Source organism: Grus americana, chromosome 28 (assembly GCF_028858705.1).
Source record: "Grus americana isolate bGruAme1 chromosome 28, bGruAme1.mat, whole genome shotgun sequence".
Taxonomy (NCBI): Eukaryota; Metazoa; Chordata; class Aves; order Gruiformes; family Gruidae; genus Grus; species Grus americana.
In genome coordinates, this window is record NC_072879.1 from 984,413 (window position 1) to 1,004,316 (window position 19,904).

The following is a 19,904-nucleotide window of genomic DNA, read 5'->3' on the forward strand; positions in this document are numbered from 1 at the left end:
GAGAACACGTTGAGCAGGGACTAGCCTACCTTTAATATCTGAGCAACTACAAACCTCTACTGTTTACAGAGCAAGCTTCAGCCTTCATGTTTTCCAATGGGTGATCTTACCTCTCCCCTGCCTTACAGCTGGGGGAGTGGAGCACAGCTGCATCTCTGTTCTTGTTTCCTCCAGGTAAACTGGCCACCAGTGTCAAGGGATTTGGTATGGCTTCTGTGGAGGAGCAGAAACAGCAACGGAGTTACTTTGTGCGGCTGGGTTCCCTCTCTAACAAAGTCCGCCGCCGAGCCTACCAGCACTCCCTGAACAAACTGCAGCGTGTTAAGCAAAGCACCCAGGATACTCTCTCACGACTACAGCTGGCAATAAAACTGGTACAAACAAGCTTTTTCTTTTTTTCCTCCTGTCTGTAGTCTTCCTGCCCTACTATCTGAATGGAAGCTCTTCTTCCATCCTGCACCAGCTGCATGGCATCTTGGATCCCTCCCTGGGAGGGAAGCACTTGTGCTTCTCTGACTGTGTGCTTGCAATACAGCTGTTCCTCTCATTTCTCCCATCAGATTGAATCTGTGAAACAGGAGGTTGGCCAGAAGCTCCTGGATGGGCAGGAGAAGCTCCATCAGCTGTGGGTGGACTGGAGCTTGACCCAACCCAAAGGAAACCAAGTTAAAACTGCCTCCCAAGCAGAGGTATCCCTAGAAGGGCGTATTTAATCAGGCCTCTTGTGGATGGTGTACATCTCCCCTGCTCTGGTAACTGAGCTATATCTCTTTCCCAGCAGGTAGAGTCACGGACTCTAGCTATGCTGCATATCATCACCCAGCAGCTACAACCTGTTTTTGAGAATCTGAAAGCCAGCATCCAAGGTCTGCCCAGCAACATCCAAGAAGCTGTGTATCAGGCCACTCGAAATATCCACAAGCTCCATAGTTCTTTTTCCAGTGCTATGTCTTTCCAGGACCTCTCCAGCACCACCCTGACCCAGAGCCAGGACTGTGTGACAGAAGCCCGAAGGTCCCTAGATGACCTGTTTGAGTATGTAACTCAGAACACCCCGCTGAACTGGCTTGTGGGTCCCTTCAGGGCAATAGCTAAAGTGTCACAGGATAGCAGAAAGCAGAAGAAAGATATGGTGACTGATATAAAATCACCCATGTTAGAAAAGGCTACATCCTCAAAGGAGGTGGCTAAGACACCTGAAGAACCAAAGGGAGCGAACAGGATCCTGGGGGAAGGGTGTGAAGTGCTAGAGAAGCTGGAAGAGAAGGCAGAGAAAGACACAGAGGTGGCACTGGCTGCAAAGGAGATAAAAACTAATGCACCAGAGGAAGATCTCTGAAAAATACCAGCTCTTCTGGCCAAGGCTCCCTGGCTAGAACAGCACTTTAACTGTGCGTCCAACTGCCAAGAGTGCCTCCTGCTCTCTCGCTGTCCCAGGCTGAGTTTACAGTAAGATGTAGTTTTCAAGGAGGCTTGATAACCAAGGTGGGGTGATTCCATGTCTTGATTTATTATGTTTTAAATCATGGTGCTGCACTGAAAGGGAAGATGGGGACCTGTACTTCAGCTTAAGCCAGCCCAGCTGTATGTGTGAATGGCTAATTCTTGCTGAGACAAGTTGTGAGAAAGAAGTGGTCTCAACTTATTTTTAATGTTGAATTTCTTTTTAATTCATCCAAGCTGCAGAGATCTTAAGAGGATGATGCGCTTGACCTTTGATTCCATTTCCCTTCTTCAAATTTAAAAATGTGTTGCAGACAGGACTTCCTTTTTGCCTGCTGTGCTTCTGGTGAGCCTCAGCCCTGCAGCAGACCAGGAACAGTTGGGGGCAAAGGCTGCTTCTCGAAGAGACACTTTTCCTTATGGATCAGCCAAATGCTTTTTATTTTATAGAGCAACACTTTGCAAGGTGGGATTTTCTTTCAAGCATGCCAATTTGCAGTGGGATTTTCTTGCCTAGTTATATAAGTGACTTCAGGGATCATCTCTTCATGAGTAACTCCATGCATGAAGCTTCTTGCAGCCATCAAGAAACTGGCAAATGAGGCAGCTCTTGCCAGGAGTTACTCTGCCATGGTAATAGGATATCCTGTTACTAAAATAACAGGGGAGAGAAGTGTGGGTTGTTTCCCTAGCAAACAATGCTTTGTAATCATTCCTAATGTAATTTATTTTGGTATTTTATGTCCTGGCATGACCCTGTGCTAAGGCTGGAATAATGGGAAGCAGACTTCAGAATAAAGTATCACCTGCATTCAAATACCTGTCTCCTGCGTGTATCTAAAGCTGCAGCATTGTGCTTCCCTTTAGCCTGAGTTGGTAAGAAGCTTGTATTTAACAAATCACTCCTCTAGGCATCTTGCTGGAGGAAGAAAAATAAATTATTTTAGCAGGTCCCATGTTCTGCCTCAATCTTTGGTAGAAAAGTCTTTGCTAGCTTGTCCCTAAGACTTATCCCTGTACTCTTGGGGCTCAACTGCATCTGTACCTGTCCAGCTCTAATCTTACCCAGATCTACCTGAATCCTTATGTTTCTAGTCTTGCTCATCCCAACACTGACGCTTTACAGAGGTAATGCCAACAGCCTCTCACTAGAGGGAAAGGTCGGTTCCTAGACCGAGCCTACCCTCGCTAGCTCGGCTTTAATCCCTTCAGGCTCTGTGTGGAGCGAGCGCGCACACACACACACACACACCCCCCCCCGTACCTGGCACCGCTGTCGGGGCTAGTGCACTGCCGGGCCGGCCTCTACCACCGGCGGCCGGGAGGGTCCCGGCCACATACCGGGGAGGGGGACCCATCCCACGGGGAGGGAAGGGGCAGCTCACCCAGGCCGAGACGCTCCTGCCACGGACACCCGAGTACCGCTCCCTGGGCGCGGGTCCGGGCTGCCGCCGCTCCGCCCCGGCCGTGCTCCGCCCCGCTGCTGCCGGGCTCCGCCGCTTCCTCGTGTGCCAGAAAGCTCCGGCGGGGCGGGCGGTGCCCGCGGTCCCACGCAGCCCGGATCGCCCCGCTTCCGCCTGCCCACGGGCACCGGGACCAGCCGGCCCCGCCGCACCAACCCCTCCCGCGGGGAACCAGGACCACACCGGAGGTAGGCTGGCCCCTTCCCTTCCCCGCCGAGGGAGGGCGGAGGAGCGGCGGGAGCGGGTACGGCGGGGCCCGGCACACGAAGCGAGGCCGAAGGGCTGCGGCCGGGCGGGGAGAGCCAGGAGAAACCGGGGTGAGTCAGCGGGCGCAGGGGCAGCAGCTGCAAAGGTCTCGGCGGCCGTTTCGAGCGCCTGCTCTCGCCTTGCCTTCCCTTCTGCCGCCGTTTCACTGAGTCAGAAGTTTTCATGGGAGGAGCCAGCAACTTCCGCAGGTTCAGCTCCAGCTCCTTCATTAGGCAATTAGAGGATTTTTATGAGATAGAAAAAAGCAATTTGAAATTATAAACTTTCCCCAGTTGAGAGCTATTTTGGGGCATTTGCCGGTGCTCCCTTTAAATAGGGAAAGCTTTTCCACCGGGCTCAGCCAGTGCCTGTGAGCAGTGTTCCTCTCGGCTGCTCACGGACCCTCCGGGAACACGCTCCGCCACTCCGGACAAGTTCTGCTGTTTAATTTAACCCGGGTCAGAGGCCTTTGGTGAGTGCAAGGGTTTAGGAGGGCTCAGGGATTAGATGCGGACAGAGATAATGTCCGCGATTACATTAGGCACCCTGGCACTGGATGCGTATGAGTTACCAACCCTCCTGGCAGGGCACAAGCGATTTGAAAGGGCGTTATTCCTCATGCTTTATTCCTCGACTGACCATCGCAAGGAGCCTGCGAGGCTGGAACCAGCTGCCTGGAGGAGACAGGCACTTGGATTTACACAAATACATTATTAGTTCAGCAATTATTTTAAAACAGTTGTAATTAATGGGAAATTAATGCAAAGAACTTGCTCTTTGCTTAATAACAGGGTTGGAATGCATGGAGCACTGGCAGACGTGCAAGCCCCAAAGGGATGCAAAAATACTCGAGACCTGCGAGGGAGAGCCTGGAAGCTCTGCAAGCTCAAGCTCCCCACATCACTATTTCTGAACGTTGTCCTGTGTTCTTCTTGCAGGTCCATCTGGCTGATTCCTCAGGGCAGAGAGATCCTGGTTCAGAGATGAGCCCCTGAGCAGCAAAGCGCTATTACCTGTGCGGTACCTTAAGTGCAACCAGGGCATCGCAGAGCACCGCAGGGAAACAAACCTTCGCTCCAAGTACCGTAATATGTTTTTTCCATCCATGCTGCTTCAGTCCATCATCTGGGCTAGCAGCTGATGAGATGGCACAGAGCACTGAGCTCCAGCCAAGCTTTGAGGATGTTTTTAATATTTTATCCCAGATCCCACAAGATAAACTCCTTAGCTTCAAACATAAACTGAAGCACTTGATATTTGGGCCCAGCAGCAAATTACTGCAAGCCATGGTCCTGCTTACTCTGGGGCAAGAAGTGGATGCAAGAATTTGTTTGGATGACTTGAGAGATAACCGGGCAGCCCAGTATATCCACCAGACCAAACTGGGCGCTGCAGGAGTGCAGGAAGGTGGGGAGGGTTTGCAGCCTCCCCAGCTGGATGCAGGTGCCATGGCGCTTTTGGCACAGATCTACTCAGTGTTGGCGGAGGAAAAACTGTGCAGTCACGAAGCCATGGACAAAGCCTGCCAGGCTGCCACCAAAGCCCGCAATGCCAGCAAGGAAACTCAGGGGGACACACTCAACAGCATCCCAGGTGAGGACCAGGAAAAACATGGCTCTGCTATCAGCATGGGCTCAGGTGACAAATTTCAGACGCTGAGATCTGATGCGGCCGTAGGATCTCTCCATATCACCAGCCCAAACTACGTGGTGAGAAGTTCCCCTGTGCAGATTGGAGCCAACTCGGACCTGTCAGGCCCACAGACCTTGCGCTCTTTGGGGAGTCCCTCTTTCCCCAGCCACTTTGAGATCAGTCCGTCACCAACAGTTGTTTTTTGCACCCAGCCTCCTTCCTCCGAGCACGTCCCCCAGCCCAGCCGGCTGTGTGAAGGGAGCACCAGCAGTGCTAGACAGCCTGACAGGGACAGACCGAGCCACAGCCTGCAGGAAACAAGCTGGGCTAGCAGATCCAAGTCTCATCCCGGGCAGGACACAGCTGCCGAAGTCCCCCGACCAGAGAAGTTTCTGCAGGTCAGGTCATGTCATCCAACTCTCCCTATTCCTGAAACGCAGCCACCTGTGCTGGGTGCTGTGAACCAACCTGACGAAAGTAGTGATGTTTCCAGCACAGTGGCAACAGAACCTCACGCACCAAAAGAGAGCACAGACAAAAAACAAGATGAAAAGCAATTATCTACAGGTCTTCCTGATTCAAGAGCTACAGTAGATACTGGTTCTGCCCACATGTCCATGAAGGACTCCTATGTTCCAGCAGGCATTTCTTCTAACGCTGCATCTGCTTCCATGTCAACGTCCCTTCCTCCTCCTACCTATTCCTTCTCCTCAACCTTTCCTCCTCCTATTCAGGAACCTCCTTCCAAGTTATATCCCACTCCCCTCCACTCATCCCCCTCTCCAGCCTGGCCTCCTCCTCCCCAGGCTGTAGAAGCAATGCCCACATCAGAGCCAGATGGTGGAAGGTTCTTCACTTTTGTTGTCCTGCATGCTAGTGAAGATGAGATGGTTGCCCATCGGGTCAAGGACCTCCTGGAGAACATGGGGGTTCCCAATGGTGCCACATTCTGTGAGGACTTCTTCATTGCCGGACGCAGCCGTCTGACTTGCTTCCAGGATGCTATGGAAAACTCTGCTTTCATCATCCTTCTGCTGACCAAGAACTTCCCATGCAACCTGTTTATGTTTCAGACAAACACTGCTCTGATGGAGTCCATCCTGAAACCATCCAAGCGCGATTCAGTCATCCCTTTTGTACCCAAGGAGAACCCCCTGGAGCGGAGTCAGATTCCCAGCACGCTTGGCGGGCTCACGCCCTTGGATGAGAACTCTCCCGGGTTCTCCAGGACAGTGCAGAACACCTTTACTGCCAGCAGGATCAATGAGAGGAAAGCCATGTGGGACCTGGTGCAGAGAAGGAAACTACAGCTCTATCAGGACCAGTATCAACCACTGCAGAACTTAGCTGCTCTGAACCTTGGCTCCCTTCCCCCGGGGCCTCCATCAGCAACACAGGGGCAGCAATCACCCCGACTGTGGTGTCCCCCTTCTTTGACTGTCCCTCCTGTCATATACCCACCTCCCACTGCTGGTCACCCCATGCCTGCTCAGATGGGTCCCCCTCCTTTCCAACCACCTAATCTCCCATCAGGCCACTACAATGTGATGCCAGGTCTGGGAGGCATCGTCATTCAACACGCTCGAATGATTCAGATTGGGAACCACAACATGATGCAGGTAGAAACTGTCACCCCGGGTCCACGGGACAGTGAGGAAGAAACCAGGTAGAATACTTGATCAGAGATGCAGCAGCTCAGCCAGGGCCAGACACTCACACTTGGTTTCAAACCCTAGATTATAGTGACTCTGCAGGGACTGGGACTATTCTTATTCCACTGGGGGTAAAAGGTGCCACTTTCCTGGAGCACAAGAGAAAATGACCTTTCTTTTGTTGGACAAAAGAGGTTTCAGTCTCCTGAGACTGTTTTCCTTGTGCTTATTTTCAAGTAACTGAGAAAAATCTTTTCCTGATTTTCCGAGGCAGATTTCAGATATTCTTTTTCTGTAAGATTTTATAAATAAATCTTAATTAATTTATTTGTGTTTCTCTGGTGCTTTCCTGTAGAATTAGCAAAGGGGCAGTCAGGGATATCAGGAACAACTGTTCTGTCGGTACCTCTGGGGTGGAGGGGGCTGGGAGATGGCACACCGGGTTTCTATTTCATATTCTGCTGCTGACCAAACCATTGGAGGGAAAATCTTCAGGGAATGCTTTGGGGACTTGCTCTGCCCCCCTGTCAAGGTGCTAAGCATCACAGGACCCCACCGTTTTCTTCCAGCAATCCTCTTTGCTTGGGATTGCAGAGTTATCCTCATGCCTACGTTGCGTGCACGGTGCCCACCCCTTGCTGCGGCATACCAGCAGCGCCATTTCCCCCGCGCCTCTCGCATCAGACCCAGGAAGGTTCAGGAAATCAACTTCACAGCCTTCTGAGAGGCTGCAGGCCTCTGGGCTGAGGCATCAAGAGATCACTTTTCCCAGTTCCCCTCTGAAACTAGAGAGAAGTTTTTTGTGAAGGACAAAATACCCATGTGCCCCTGGAGGTATGGCTGGAAGGAAAGTATTTTTGTATTTAAGAAAACTCTTTTAGATAATTGAGATTACACACTGGGTAGAAGGCTAAACAAGAATCTTTACAGTAAAGCTGTGTTTGGGAAAGAAAAAAAAAAAAGAAGGTGGAATGGGAGGGAGAAACTGCAGAGAAGGCGAAGCTGCGTGTTCACTCCTCCATTCTTATCTGCTTGTAAAAGGTCGGGGTGGGACCAGAGCCCCATTAAAGTGGCTGTCACACAGAAACGTACCCGGAAATTACTCCGCATAGTTATGTTACTGCCTTTGAGGAAAAAGTTTGACGGAAAATCAAAAGCATAGAGCAGAGGATTACAGAAGGGGTGGCAAAAGGCCAGGAGTGGAGAGGGGTGGGTATTCTGCAGGACCTGGCAAGGGATGTACCAGGCTGAGCTTTAAACTACGGAGCTTTTAACACAAGGAGGGCATCTGAAGCAAAGCCCCAGACCCTACGCTCTTCCTCTGACAGCTTCTGCTGCAGCCATTTGCCAGCTCTGTCAGCAGAGGTCAGCCCAAAGCCACCAGATGACTAGAAATGGGACTGCTCCCTCCGCAAACCAGAGCCCAGCCAACAGCATTGATCTCTATAGAGTCAACTCATCCTGCACCGGGGCCTCTGCAAGCTGCAGGGCAGGGCTCACATTACTCCTCATCCTAGGAAGGAGCCCAAGAGCTGCCAAGTCCTCGTTACAGTGGATCTGGAGGGCCAGTGTGATTGGTACAGGGGGGTGACCCCCTTTCGGGTATTTCTGCAGATGCATGTGTGCTCCTGTCACTCAGTAGCTTCCCAGTAGGTTTCAAACAGAGAGGAGCCAGCGTGGTCTGGAGCCAAAGCACAGGACTCCTACACACTATCCTGGATCTGGGATTACCCAAGCTGGGCACGCACAGGGCCTAACTCTGCATTATAGTCTTTGTCCAAGAACCATTCAAGCCTTACCTGCACAGGAAAGACATTAGTAAGTCCTTGAGAAAGGACTGTTCAGCTGACATTGATCCCCTCTCAGGGAGCACTCTGGTCACCAGGCTAAAGCCTGTCCAATTCGCACGCTTTCTCTCTGGCTCAATCTACCTCAAGCTCATTCTGCACCAAGCATGCCCTCCCAAACAAGTACCAGCCTCCTAAATAAAGCTCACTACTGAGACATGAATCCCCAGCATGGAGAAGAGAGCAGAATGGGAGTCTCTCCTTAGTCCTGGCTCCTCAGATGATTGCAAGTAACCGTATAAAGGAAGACAGTCCCCTCCACCTGCCCCATGTTGAAAACTGCAACTGCTGCCTTTTTGTTTTCCAGCAGCTTATGCCCCTCAGGAGGGGCCAAGGATGTCTGCAGGACCGAGCACCTTGGGGGGAAACGATGCTGCAGAGCCTGGGCACTGACCAAACTTCAGTGCAAGCTCTGGAACTCCTGGGCACCACCAGATGTGGGAGCCGAGAGCCGACACATCCCTCTCAAACTGCAAAAGAGCGGTGGCTGTCACAGTTTTGGATTAAAATCCCACTGAATTTCCTCTTAAGAGACCATAGTTCCTTTCTCGTGGATCCGTCCATAGAAGGTCTCTCTGCCTCCCTCACCTCAAAGAGGCTTAGCTCCTCCTGGACCTCCCTGGCTGAGAACTAGCACAAGACACCAGGCTCACACAAATCAAAGCCCTCTCTGTCCCGAGCAGAACAAGACCCATGTAAAAGCACTGCTATTTAAAAGCTGCCATCAGTTGTTGGCTTCCAGCTTTGAAACAGTTCAGCTTTTAACTTCGAAGGACCCAATGACAATGGATTAACTCATTTACTCTTTATAAAGTCCGCTGGAAGTATCCAAGTGCTTGGATTCCTTCTATTTCCCTATTTTCTCTCCTCTGCGTCACCTTTATTCGAATAGGTGTTGTGTTACTGCAATTCCTGTCACACTGCAGTTGTTGCTGTGCAGCCACTGGGACAGCCCCTCCCCTTGGGAGAAAACATATACATCGCTCCTTCCCCAGCTCTCCCGCTTTCTATAAATAAACAGCATGAAAACTGGTCAACTGGAAGCTGCTCTAGCTTGTAAACAACCTTAACACAGTCACATCAGGTTTGCTTGGAGAAAGAGAGAGGGACAGACATGGTAGCAGACTGTAAAACATTGTGGGGTTGGGTTTTGGAGGGTTTTTTAAGCTTACAGTGTGTGGAGGGCCAACAGGCTCAAAGGTTACTGGGCACAACTTCCGCTTAAGAGCCCCAGCCCTGCTCTAACCATGTCAGCAGGTTCACTCTTCCCATGTTTTCAGGGCCCTCTTTGCTGTTGCTCCCCCTGCAAAGGAAGCTTTGCCACCAGGACCTTGTTTTCACCAGGATGCACACGTGCCTGCGACCCCCTCGTTCTTCCCCAGTTTCTCTGGGAACCTGAGAAACGCTGATACAATATCCTTATCTTTATGGTCTAGGCCGCTTTCTTTGCAAACACCCATCTTAGGGCATTAGGAGGTTCCAAAGATGTCCACAGACGGGCACCAGCAACCGGCTCCAGGAAAATCCCAGTGAATTTCTCACCACTTTTGCATTTCTAAAGAAACCTGTATGGGAGGCTTTATTGTCAAGAGGGCCAACTGCCAGTATTGGGGTGAAAAAAGCACATCTTAGGTTTTTAAGAAATGAATAAGAGGCAGATATTTTGTTCATGGCAGTTTACAGAAGGGCTCCTGGAGAGCAGACACCCACCCCAGTGGAAAAAAAACTCTGCTCTCTGTCCAAGATAATTATTCAGATAACAAAATCATCACTGAAATGTTTCACTGCTCCCCACAAATCCTTGTTTTGTACTACATACTGGAACTGGCCCAGACAACACCTACAATAAATAAGGAATGTTCAAATTCATGCAGGGATTTCTCCCACCCAGTAATTACTATCAACATTTAATCGGTGGGCCCTTACTATGTAATTATATATTATTTGTGTGTTAAAGAAAAAAATTAAAGCCCTTTTCTATCACATGAAGTATTCTCTTCCTTGAGACTTTTGTACGTGAGTGGATCCCCCAGCTACTTGATCACAAGATCCCAGCTCCAGAGCTGCTGTGGAACAAGTCCCATCTCATCCCTCTCCTCCCAGCAGCTCTGTGTGCGGGATGGGATTGCATCAGAGAGCACCAGCAGGGAACCATCAGCCGCTGCCTCAGTCCCAAGGCTATCTGGTTCCTTGTACCTGCAGTGGCAGCTGCTCTCCTACGTACCTGAAGATCGCCTATAGCGCAGCAGTAGTATTTTGATGGGAGAAGCACATCCCACTGAACTGCGGAAGCTGCTTAAATGTCATGTCTAGTATTTGCAAAGCAAACAGAAGGCAGCAACACTGATCAAACTGTCAAGAATTATTTTTAAGGATGGAGCAATCAATGAAGGGACAAACATTCAAATATTTTATCCATCCTCTCCTGTCCTTCCTGAGGAAGGCCAGACATTTTCAGAAATCTAAATTCTTGTGTGGAACTAACTCCAGTACCTTTAATTCCTCTGCCTGCTTTTGACCTCCCACTGTCGGCTCGAAGGTTGAAAAAGAAATTGATGATAGCCACACTGCATCCCCCTTTCTGCTTGCTGTGCCCACAGTCCCAACTGTATATAAGGCAGGGAATATCTGAGTCAGCAGAGTAGCATCCTTTTGCACTGTTTCATTAACTTCAAAAGATAAGACCAAGTATATAAAGAGAGGTGTCACTTCGCTGTCAGTGTTACCCTTTTTCAGGGGAAATATTTGCAATTGCAGTACAGATTTAGCTATTCCCAGGAGTAAATTCAGATGAAATGAAACAATCATGTCTGTTGATTGCAAACGCCCAGTAGTTCCATACCCACAAGTGTACCGTCCCTAAAAAACAAGCTGAAAATAGAGGCTTACCAGCAAGAAGTCCAAGGCACTTGCATTCTAGCAGCCATTTTTTGTTTTATTATTTAAAGTTAAGAGCGCTCATTAGCTCACAAATTAACAAATTCCATTCCTGCAGTTTAGTTCAGGTTTCAGCCAAAAGGAGAAAAAAAAAATAGAATGTAGCTAAACTAACTCTGCATTTTACATCTCAATAAAAGTTAAACCTCCTTGCTTTATAAATAAATGTTATAGTTAACACTGCAAAAATGTAATGGCAGATCTACAATATCTTTAAGGGACAGAGAGCATTGGATTATTGAGGCATATGGATATGCTGGTTTATAAATACAAGTAGAGAAGCTTCAGTAGCATAGAGTGCATGGTTGTTTATCAGGGTTCTGCTCTCCCAGTCCTGACCTTTCCCAAAGCTCAGAGGCAGCTGCTTCACCCCCAACTGTGCTTTCCACTCTGCCCGGGGCCAAGAAATGAGCCACAGGCTGCCAAAGCCCAGTCACTCCCCCTGCAAGAAGATAAAACTGCTGGAACAGCATCATGTTTACCAACACTGACTGTTTACCACCAAGGAGGGTTCTGCTAATGGAAGCAAATGCCTACCCTGAGACTACAGATTTAAAGAGAAAAACAAGTTGCGTGCAGATCCTAATTAAAGAAAGGAGCTTGCCCAAATAGTAGCCAAATGAGATTTCAAATTTGATCTTTGAAGTAGCACCATCCTCGGTAAAGTTGCAAAAAGAATCAAAAGCCAAAACCAGATGCTAACAACTCATTCCATGTAGGTTTTCAGAATGGGATAATTAACAGAGCCCAATCAGTTGATACTAATAAGAACAAGAAGGCACCTTTAACTGTGATTTCTTTCTTGCTTCTTCCTTCAGACCACCCTCATGCAAACATGCCACGAACACTCACTTGCTGTAATAACCCCCCGAAGCAACACCCATGCTACAAGTACCTCCCAGCCTAGAGTGCCTGCAAGAGCACATCCTCAACGATGGTGCCAAGTGCACTGGTTTGGCTCCGACACCGGGCCACATCCACCCTGTACAGCTCAATCCTCGCTGACCTCTGGAGCTGAAGGACCTCTGCGCGGGGAAGGGACTGAACACGTGCAGAATGGGCAAGCTAAGGGCCTGAACTCCACATTATTATTTTGGTTTTAAGGTAGCAGTTTTTCCTCCCCATTCATAAAAACCAACATCTACTGATGTAACTATATAACCAGAACTGACCTTACTACATCTTACAGGATTGAAGAAGTCTTGCAGCATAGATAGGGCCTGGCTCTAAAAGAGAAAAAATAACCCAGCTTTATGCACAATCATTGAAATCTCAGGCCTTTAACACCACTTGCTACTTGGCCAACCAAGGGAGAGAAAAAAACGTCCTCAGCATACCCAGCCCTACTGCCGTGCAAGGCAACTACCTCAGCAGAGCACAAGCCACTCGGCCGTTAGCCTTGTACTGTACCAAATCTGAGAAGGGGGTGGGGAAAGAATTAGTTGGAAGGTATTTTATTCCTCACTTGCATTCCTATCTGTTTGGTATTTGGGATGGGAAGGGCTAGAGCACGTGTGACATGTAGCTGCTCCAAAGCTTAACGCTGAGTTAATCCAGCACTAATGGGAGAAGCAGCAGGTCCCAGGGAATCTCCATTTTCCTTCCTTCTCAGGACAAGACGGTTGGCATGGGAAAGGGCAGGGGCTGCGGCCTTCTCTGGATACAGTGCACTGGAGATATCTGGTACCTGAAGATGACAACAAGGAGGGACTGCCACGAGCTCTCGAGCCTCCTCCTCCTCCCCTACCCCTGTGCACGCCAGCTTGATGGTGACAGATGAGGACAAAGCTCGCAGCCCATCTCAGCATGGCGACAGCCTTCAGCACCTAGGCAAGGACGGCCCAAGATCTCAGGCTGCACTACCTCTGCGGGGTGAAACAGGTGACAGGAAAGGCTGGGGACTTCAGCTCTCCCACCCTAGTGCAGTTCAATGAAGGCTTCCAGCTCCTCGGGGATGAAACCCTTGTAGGGAATCTTGTGCTTATCCAGGGCGCGAGCAGCAAGGCACTGGAGGGTGATGTAATTGAAGGGCTGCATCATGCTCTTGGTGAGCAGCTTCTCATCCAGCAGCTCATAAGCGGTCTGCTTGAAGGCATTGGTGGCGTCCATATGGGCTCCAGCCTCCATCAGGGCACTCATGATCAGCGGGCAGTTGTTGCGGGCAGCAATGTGCAGCGGGGTGTTGTTGTCATAGTCACGGCTGTCGGGGTCAGCCCCGCACTCCAGAAGCAAGTTCACAACATGCAGCGATGGGAACTTGCCAACAGGATAACGTCCCACTGTTGTGGTATCTTTGTCCACGGCCATATGCAAAGGAGTGAAGCCATTCTTGGCGCGCGGACTGCACTTTAGTAGGCGGTAGATAGTCTGGCGCTTCTGGTGTTCCTGCTCTGGGGTGCACTCCACCTTCTCCAGCAAGAAGACGAGGTGGAGGATAATGGCCAGTGTCTTGGTGAACTGCGCTGAGTCAACTACAGGGTCTTTGCCATGCACGAGAGCCCTCTCCACCTCGCGGACCCCTTTGCTCAGTACTCCCATGAGGTCAGAGAAGCCCAAGTGAGTAGCTAAAGTGCCTTTGGAGCGGTCCTGAAGCACATAAGAGAAAAGCTCAGCAAAGGAAAGGAAACTGCTGGCAGTCATCGGGCTAAGAGGCTCCAGGTTGCCTTGCTGCATGTCCAGAGCATACTTCCACAGGTTAATGCAGCGCTCAAAGTTGCCGGAGTCAGCATAGACTGCTCCTCGGTAACGGATGTAATAGGAAGTGTCTGGGTGGGAAGGACCCAAGATGCGCTCTCTGATCAGCAGTGCCTGCATGCGCATCTCATCTGGATCAGTAATCAAGGCTTCCAGCTCCTCCAGCGAACTCACTTCCCGGGAATAGTCATAGGCCAACACCAGCTGCCGGGGCTCAGGTTTAGGCAAGTATTGCCCGCCCTCACACCGAAGCTCCATCGCCCTTCGCCAGTATTTGTGGGCTCCCAAAAGGTCACGTTTCTTATCCACAAACGTAGCACCCAGCAACTCCAGTGCTTCCACAGCAGCCTCTCGAGTGCAGAACACGTTAGGGACCTGCTGTTCATCCTGACTGGAAGCTGAGGCACAACATCTCTCACATGCCTCTTCACCACAGCCCTGAGGAGTCTCCTTGTCAGCACTGCAGCACCTCTGATGGCTCCCACCTGATGCACAGGTCCCGTTTTGGTTCCCTGCAACCTCCTCCTCCTCCTGCTGCAGCCCTCCTTGGATGAGGTACTCCACAATGTTGGTGTGACCAGTGACACTGGCAGCTAGCAGAGGAGTCATGCCATAGCCATCTTTCTCCATGCGGGCTTTGGAGCGGAGCAGTAGCTGCAGGATCTCCAGGCTGCCGGACTCAGCGCAGTCATGCAGGGCTGTATTCCCCTTCACGCTCCGACGGTTGACATCAGCCCCTTTCTCTAGCAAGTAACGTGCAATTTCCCGGTGCCCTTTGTAGCAAGAAATCATCAAACAAGTGTGTCCATGCCGGTTGGCTACTTCCAGGTCAGCCCCGCGTTCCCCGACTAAGTAGCGCACAATCTCCAGGTGCCCATCGAAGCAAGCAGCCCGCAGAGGCGTGGAGTTGGTCAGCGTGGTCTGGTTCACTGACGCGCCGTGATCCAGGAGGCTGCGCACCACCCCCAGGTGCCCGGCAGCAGAGGCCGCCCAGAGCGGCGGTGCCCCCTCGATGGTCTCCCCATCGAAGTTGACCGAGCCTCCCTCCTCCACACGGGCGCCGCAGTGATCCAACAGATACTCCACCACCTCCAGGTGCCCGTGCCGGGCGGCGATCAGCAGCGGGGTGCTCCCTCCCCCGGGGCCATCGCCCCCGCCGGGTCCTGCCGTTAGCGCCTCCAGCTCCTCCCGGCTCCGGCTGCCCAGCAGCTTCTGCAGCAGCTTCAGCTTCCCATCGCGGGCCGCGTTGTACACAGCCGTGCGCAGGTCCATGGCGACGGGGGCCGCGGCGACCGCACCGGCCACCTGGCCATGGACCGGCTGCTCCTCCACGCCCCCAGCTCGGCCCGGGGGAGGAGATGGGCGAGGGCGGCCCCCCCGGAGGGAAGAGCCCTGCGGGGCCGGAGGCGCCCGGCGAGACACCCCTCACCTCAGCACAGCAACCTTCAGTCTCTCCGCCCGGCCGCCATCTTAGGTTGTAACGCGAAACAAAATGGCGCCCGTACAGACCCCGGGGCGGGGTGGGAGGAGGACGATGGGAAATGTAGTCCTGCGCCCGGCCCGACCCGGCCAACCCCCTGGGAGCGGCTCCCCGGAAACTCGGTTTCCCGGCAGGCAGCGGGAAAGGGGCGGCATCCGGAGCCCGCTGGCCGTGCCACAGTCCCGCGCGGGGGTACCCTGGGAAGTGTAGTCCTGCTGCCCCCGGAAGGCAGCCCTTCCCCGGGGAGCCTGGCGGGCAGAGACTGCATTTCCCAGCGCGCACCGCGCCGGGTCACCGCAAGGGCTGCTGTGGCAGGGAGCGGGATGGCTCCTTGCGGCAGCAGCGCTGAGGGGGGGCTGGGGCTGGGCGGAGCGGGGGGACCCCGGGGCAGCTCATACTCAGAGCGGCCGAGGCGAGGCCTGCCGCTGGTGCCCGCAGCTCTCGCAGGGAAACAAGACCGGCCCCGACCCACGGCCTGGCTGCCACCGGGCTGGGGCCGCGGGCGCTGAGGGACTCGGGCCCGGGGCGGGAGGGAGCGGAGCCAGGTGTGAGATGGGGCCCAGGGACGGGGAAGGGACCCTGGTCCGGTGCCAGGGCGCCCTGAAAGCCCGGGGAAGGTGACCCGGGATCGCCCTCTGCGCGAAGCAGATGCGGCCAGGGCTGTAAAAAGCTTTTCTATAACTTTACACCGGGTGTTCGTTTCACGGGAGGTTTTATTTCCGTTAAATTCCTTGAACCGATTGAACTTCAAAATACAATAGCTACACAGCGTGCTAGTACAGCAGTCGTCTGACGTGGGTTTAATTGTAGCGAATCAATTGGGTTCAGTAGAACACTTTAAAGTACAGCTTTTCTGCCTGGGACAAGATAGTGCGAAGGTAGCAACGCCTGGTCCGTAACAGCAAACGCAAATTGATTTATTCCCTTTGATCCCTGCCATGGGACAAGAGGTACAGCTTTCTCCATTCCTGAATGATAATACATGGCTGGAGTGAGGGAAAAATATTCAAGGCAATAAATAGCCTAGCTTAGATGAGCAAAGCTTCAGTTACCAGAACCTATTTTTAGGGCATAAGTTGAATTTGAGTGGCTCTAATCTTTATATGGGGAATTGGCACTGGGTTTCTCCTGTTGTATTTTATTTATAGCTGTTTCTTCTCCTTTCCAGGGCAATAAGATCAGCCTCGTTATTTCCATTATTATTATTCTGTCATTATTCAGTCTGTCCATCCGCCCGTTTAGGTCTTGTCTGGAATTACCTAGGATTATCCTGCTAATGCATGTTGCCTTCACGCAGAATATCATTTTTGTTGCTAAGAAACTGCTTTTGCATAACAGACAGCGTGGGCCTAATTTTCACTTCAGCAGCTGTTAAAGTCAATGCGAGCAGCAGGTGCTGAGCGCTCCCGAGAGCCCAAGTGTCTGTGGCAGGATTCCCACACAAGCTCTGATTGTGCGTGTGAGCGTGTCACCTACGTGTGCGATGTGCTCAGGGACACAGCGGCTGAAAAGAAAAGGAGCAAAAGTGTCCTGAGCATCTCCAGTGCGTCTGTGCTGTGTTTCCTGCACACTGGGACAGGAGGAGCAGCTGTGTATGTTGGAATATTTGCTAGGTGGGAGTATTCCCATATCCCCTCTGCACGCAGATGTGCAAATAAGCAAGCTAAAAATTGTCTTCTTGTAAGTAAATAGCAGTTAGCAATGAGTTTGGGCACTTGTGGTCCATTTTAATATTAATGTGTCAGCCTTCGCATGCGTGTCTGTGTGCAAATACCTAACGGGTGAGCGGGCTGCGTGCACGCGGGGCTGTGTACCTGTACGTGTCTCTGCCCCCCCTCACGAACACCCATGTGTGAAATCCACAGCACTTAGGCTGTTTATGCTGCAGGTCAAGGCACAGACACGGTGACATTTCCTCTCCCTGCTGGCTCTTTCATGTTGCTATGGTGATCAGATCCACTCACATTTTTATCTGAAGTATCTATTAACTAAAGCTTCCTAGTAATTTCCCTTCCGTAGAACGCATATGGAATTCACCGGAACACCAGGTAGGCTTTTTAGGTCCCAAATTTACATCAGAGCCTGCCCCCAGTTCTCGGGTGGGCTGTCAGAAACATCACAGGGTGGAAGTGCAGATGATGAAAATGTTTTTTTCCATGAATAAAGAAATTGCTTAGTAATAAGAGAGAGAATAAAGAGTACAAGGAGTAGTGTCACAACAACCTCTCCCTGTAGCTCCGTGAATATGAAACGTACTCGAGCTGTAAATGGATTATTTGGTCTGGGGAGTCAAAGGCAGCCGAACGTGAGGGTGGCTGCGCTGCTCGCCTGGGGCGGGCGGGCTGTAACTGCAGCAGCCGGAAGGATCCGGGGCAGGATTTTGGCTGAGGAGCAGAAACCAAAGGCGCTCTGGTTCCTCCTGATCAAATTCCTTTGTCACATTGGTTCTCCTGCGTCCTTTGGCTTCTCTTACTGAGGTCACCACCAAAAGAATTGGTGTCCCAAACCAGGACGGCACGGTGATGGAGACACCAAAGTCAGTCCGACTGACGTCAGAGGTGCGGCTCCTACTTCTACGGACACAACAATCGGGAATGAAAGATCTGCCAGTGTGTAACACCACATCTAAAAGTGTGACTGAGTGAAGCATCGCTGTGGTGGGCAACCCTACGCAGGGGCGCTTCCCGTGTGCCCCCCGAGCTCAAGCTGCCAGGAAACCTTCCTGTGCAAGCGGCGGCTGCGAGCGATGCTGGGTGGATCTGAACGCCTGGGATGGAAACGAAGGGCTCAAAGCTATCACGTCCCACATCTACAGAATACGGCCTCCACGAGGCCCTGGAGGCTCCTGTGAAGGTTTTGTAGGGTAATGCAGATAAAGCCCCAGCCAGTATTTTGAGAATATAGAGGGAAATTAAATACCTACCAGAGGAAGGGAAGATAAAAAATGAGACGTTTTGACAGAGCTGCCAGACTGTGTGGCAGGAGGGTTAATTTTTTCGAAACTGCCATTTCATACTCCCTTTCAGACAAGCTGAATTACACAGTACTGGCTGCTGGAGGAGTTGCATAATTTTCTTCACAGCGATAATGACAGGCTACTTAAAAAGCAAGTGAATGGATGGCTGAAGTACTGGGCAGGGACTTAAGAAATCCAGGCTGAGACCTCACCTTTGCTAGAGACTCCTTTTGTGACCTTGCACTGGTCATTTAATCTTCCTGTGTCTTATTTCCCTGCCAATAACATGGGAATAATAACTGTTCTTTATCTGTCTTGCTTATTTAGGCTGCAAACTGAGTTTATGGTTTGCATCTTCTGTGCTTATGGGGCAACCAAAGCCAAAGAGCTTCAATTCTTGCTAAGGTGTTTGAGACAACCGTAATATACAAAGTAGATAATAATAAAAGGGTTTGGATATATGGTTTGGAACATTTTTAGCGTGAAAGGCTCAATCCATTGTTCCACATCTCTTGGAAGAAGTTTGGAACTGCACTAAGACTTCATCAAAAGCATATAAATACATAATTTAGGATCTAAGTCCAAGCTGATTTACTGAATCCCCAAATTACTTCTGAAACTGTGAGCAGATAATTTAGATGCCTGCAAAATTTTCTGCAAGGTCTTTGTGCTCGGTGTGTCATTGCGCTAAGGGTTAGCAGCAGACTGAGTAGAGATCCTCATTTTTTCAAAGCTTAAATTTAGGTTTGCAGGCAGCTGTGTGCCAAGTTTTTATCAATCTCTTCAGCTTTTAGGGGTTTGTCTGATTTCCAGAAGTCAGAGGCAGCTGGCTTCTTGCTACTGGGTCCAGTGAAGATAACATCTCCTGTATAGTTAAGCAACTACATGAGAAATTTGCTGTACAAAGGGAACAATTCTAAAAATAGCGAGAAATGGCACCATGACATTAGCAGGAACAATGACCCAATACCCAACTTGCTGCAGGGGCTTTTGTCCTATAACTACCTTCATCATTAAGGCTTGTGATGACATTATTTTCTGTGCTTATACAGGGCATGAGGCCACAGCTACCTGGAAGGAAGGATTTTGATCAGACTGCAGAAGATGAAGAAGGGGGAGAGGCGTGTTGGGTAACACTAAATCAATGTAGTTTCATTTACATTAGACACCAGCCTGGCAATTTGAACATTAATGGATGCACTGCTGCCCTCTGAATTTTTGTAGATTTAATATATCAGCAGGGGAGTAAAAGGGAAGGGGAGTGTGAGTCGTTCTTGCTTATGATACATGGATCTTTTCTTTCATGCGTCATCAAAGGACAGCAATTTGTACAGTTGTTAAATTCTTTTGGTAATAGATTTCCTGGGATAAGCGTTGCTCTGCTCCTGCCTCACTGATTATCTAAGATAATAATAGCAGTAGTATCTTTGGATCTCTCCCTCTCCCAAACGGAAAGGACAAAAGACTGGCTCTGAGGCAAATGGCAAGGTAGGAAGAGCATCAGATTCGGACCTAAGCCTTAGGCTCAGTTTGGTTTTGTAGCCTTAGGCTGTT

The 19,904-nt window shown here is 50.7% G+C and overlaps 4 protein-coding genes across 13 annotated transcripts in view; 2 read left to right on the forward strand and 2 right to left on the reverse strand.

Moving 5' to 3' along the window:
* Nucleotides 1-2,864, reverse strand: part of UHRF1 (ubiquitin like with PHD and ring finger domains 1) — a 34,463-nt gene extending 31,599 nt beyond the window's left edge. For 5 of the 8 annotated variants that reach the window (XR_008574276.1, XM_054805201.1, XM_054805206.1 and 2 more), the window contains exon 1: nt 111-211. The gene's annotated coding sequence lies outside the window, so the exon portion shown is untranslated. Of the gene's footprint in view, nt 1-110; nt 214-2,249; nt 2,269-2,828 lie in introns of those variants that run through there. The other 3 variants (XM_054805202.1, XM_054805205.1, XM_054805207.1) reach the window with 3 other exon arrangements.
* Nucleotides 207-2,260, forward strand: LOC129197162 (perilipin-3-like). Its single transcript, XM_054805237.1, has 3 exons — nt 207-374; nt 561-689; nt 779-2,260. The coding sequence occupies exons 1-3, from the start codon at nt 207-209 to the stop codon at nt 1,337-1,339; spliced, it is 858 nt and encodes a 285-aa protein (XP_054661212.1). The 3' UTR covers nt 1,340-2,260.
* An 11-nt stretch (nt 2,865-2,875) lies between the features above and the next one.
* Nucleotides 2,876-7,474, forward strand: TICAM1 (TIR domain containing adaptor molecule 1). Of its 3 annotated transcripts, none has more exons than XM_054805213.1 (2): nt 2,876-3,223; nt 4,091-7,474. In XM_054805213.1, exon 2 carries the CDS (start codon nt 4,298-4,300, stop codon nt 6,452-6,454), a length of 2,157 nt encoding a protein of 718 aa, XP_054661188.1. In that variant the 5' UTR covers nt 2,876-3,223; nt 4,091-4,297; the 3' UTR covers nt 6,455-7,474. The 3 variants fall into 3 exon arrangements, with proteins under 3 accessions (XP_054661188.1, XP_054661187.1, XP_054661189.1); XM_054805212.1 differs by having other exon boundaries at nt 2,876-3,094; XM_054805214.1 differs by lacking the exon at nt 2,876-3,223 and adding an exon at nt 3,243-3,624.
* Nucleotides 7,475-11,200: 3,726 nt separating this feature from the next.
* FEM1A (fem-1 homolog A) lies at nt 11,201-15,409 on the reverse strand. Its single transcript, XM_054805215.1, has one exon. The coding sequence runs from the start codon at nt 15,184-15,186 to the stop codon at nt 13,138-13,140; it is 2,049 nt and encodes a 682-aa protein (XP_054661190.1). The 5' UTR covers nt 15,187-15,409; the 3' UTR covers nt 11,201-13,137.
* Nucleotides 15,410-19,904: the final 4,495 nt, after the last annotated feature.

Bases quoted from the DNA above. Each gene is read 5' to 3' on its own strand.
- LOC129197162 (XM_054805237.1), top strand. From the start codon at position 207: ATGGCTTCTGTGGAGGAGCAGAAACAGCAACGGAGTTACTTTGTGCGG. The intron at 375-560 runs GTACAAACAAGC...TTCTCCCATCAG, and splicing joins TACAGCTGGCAATAAAACTG to ATTGAATCTGTGAAACAGGA. The intron at 690-778 runs GTATCCCTAGAA...TCTCTTTCCCAG, and splicing joins AAACTGCCTCCCAAGCAGAG to CAGGTAGAGTCACGGACTCT.
- TICAM1 (XM_054805213.1), top strand. From the start codon at position 4,298: ATGGCACAGAGCACTGAGCTCCAGCCAAGCTTTGAGGATGTTTTTAAT.
- FEM1A (XM_054805215.1), bottom strand. From the start codon at position 15,186: ATGGACCTGCGCACGGCTGTGTACAACGCGGCCCGCGATGGGAAGCTG.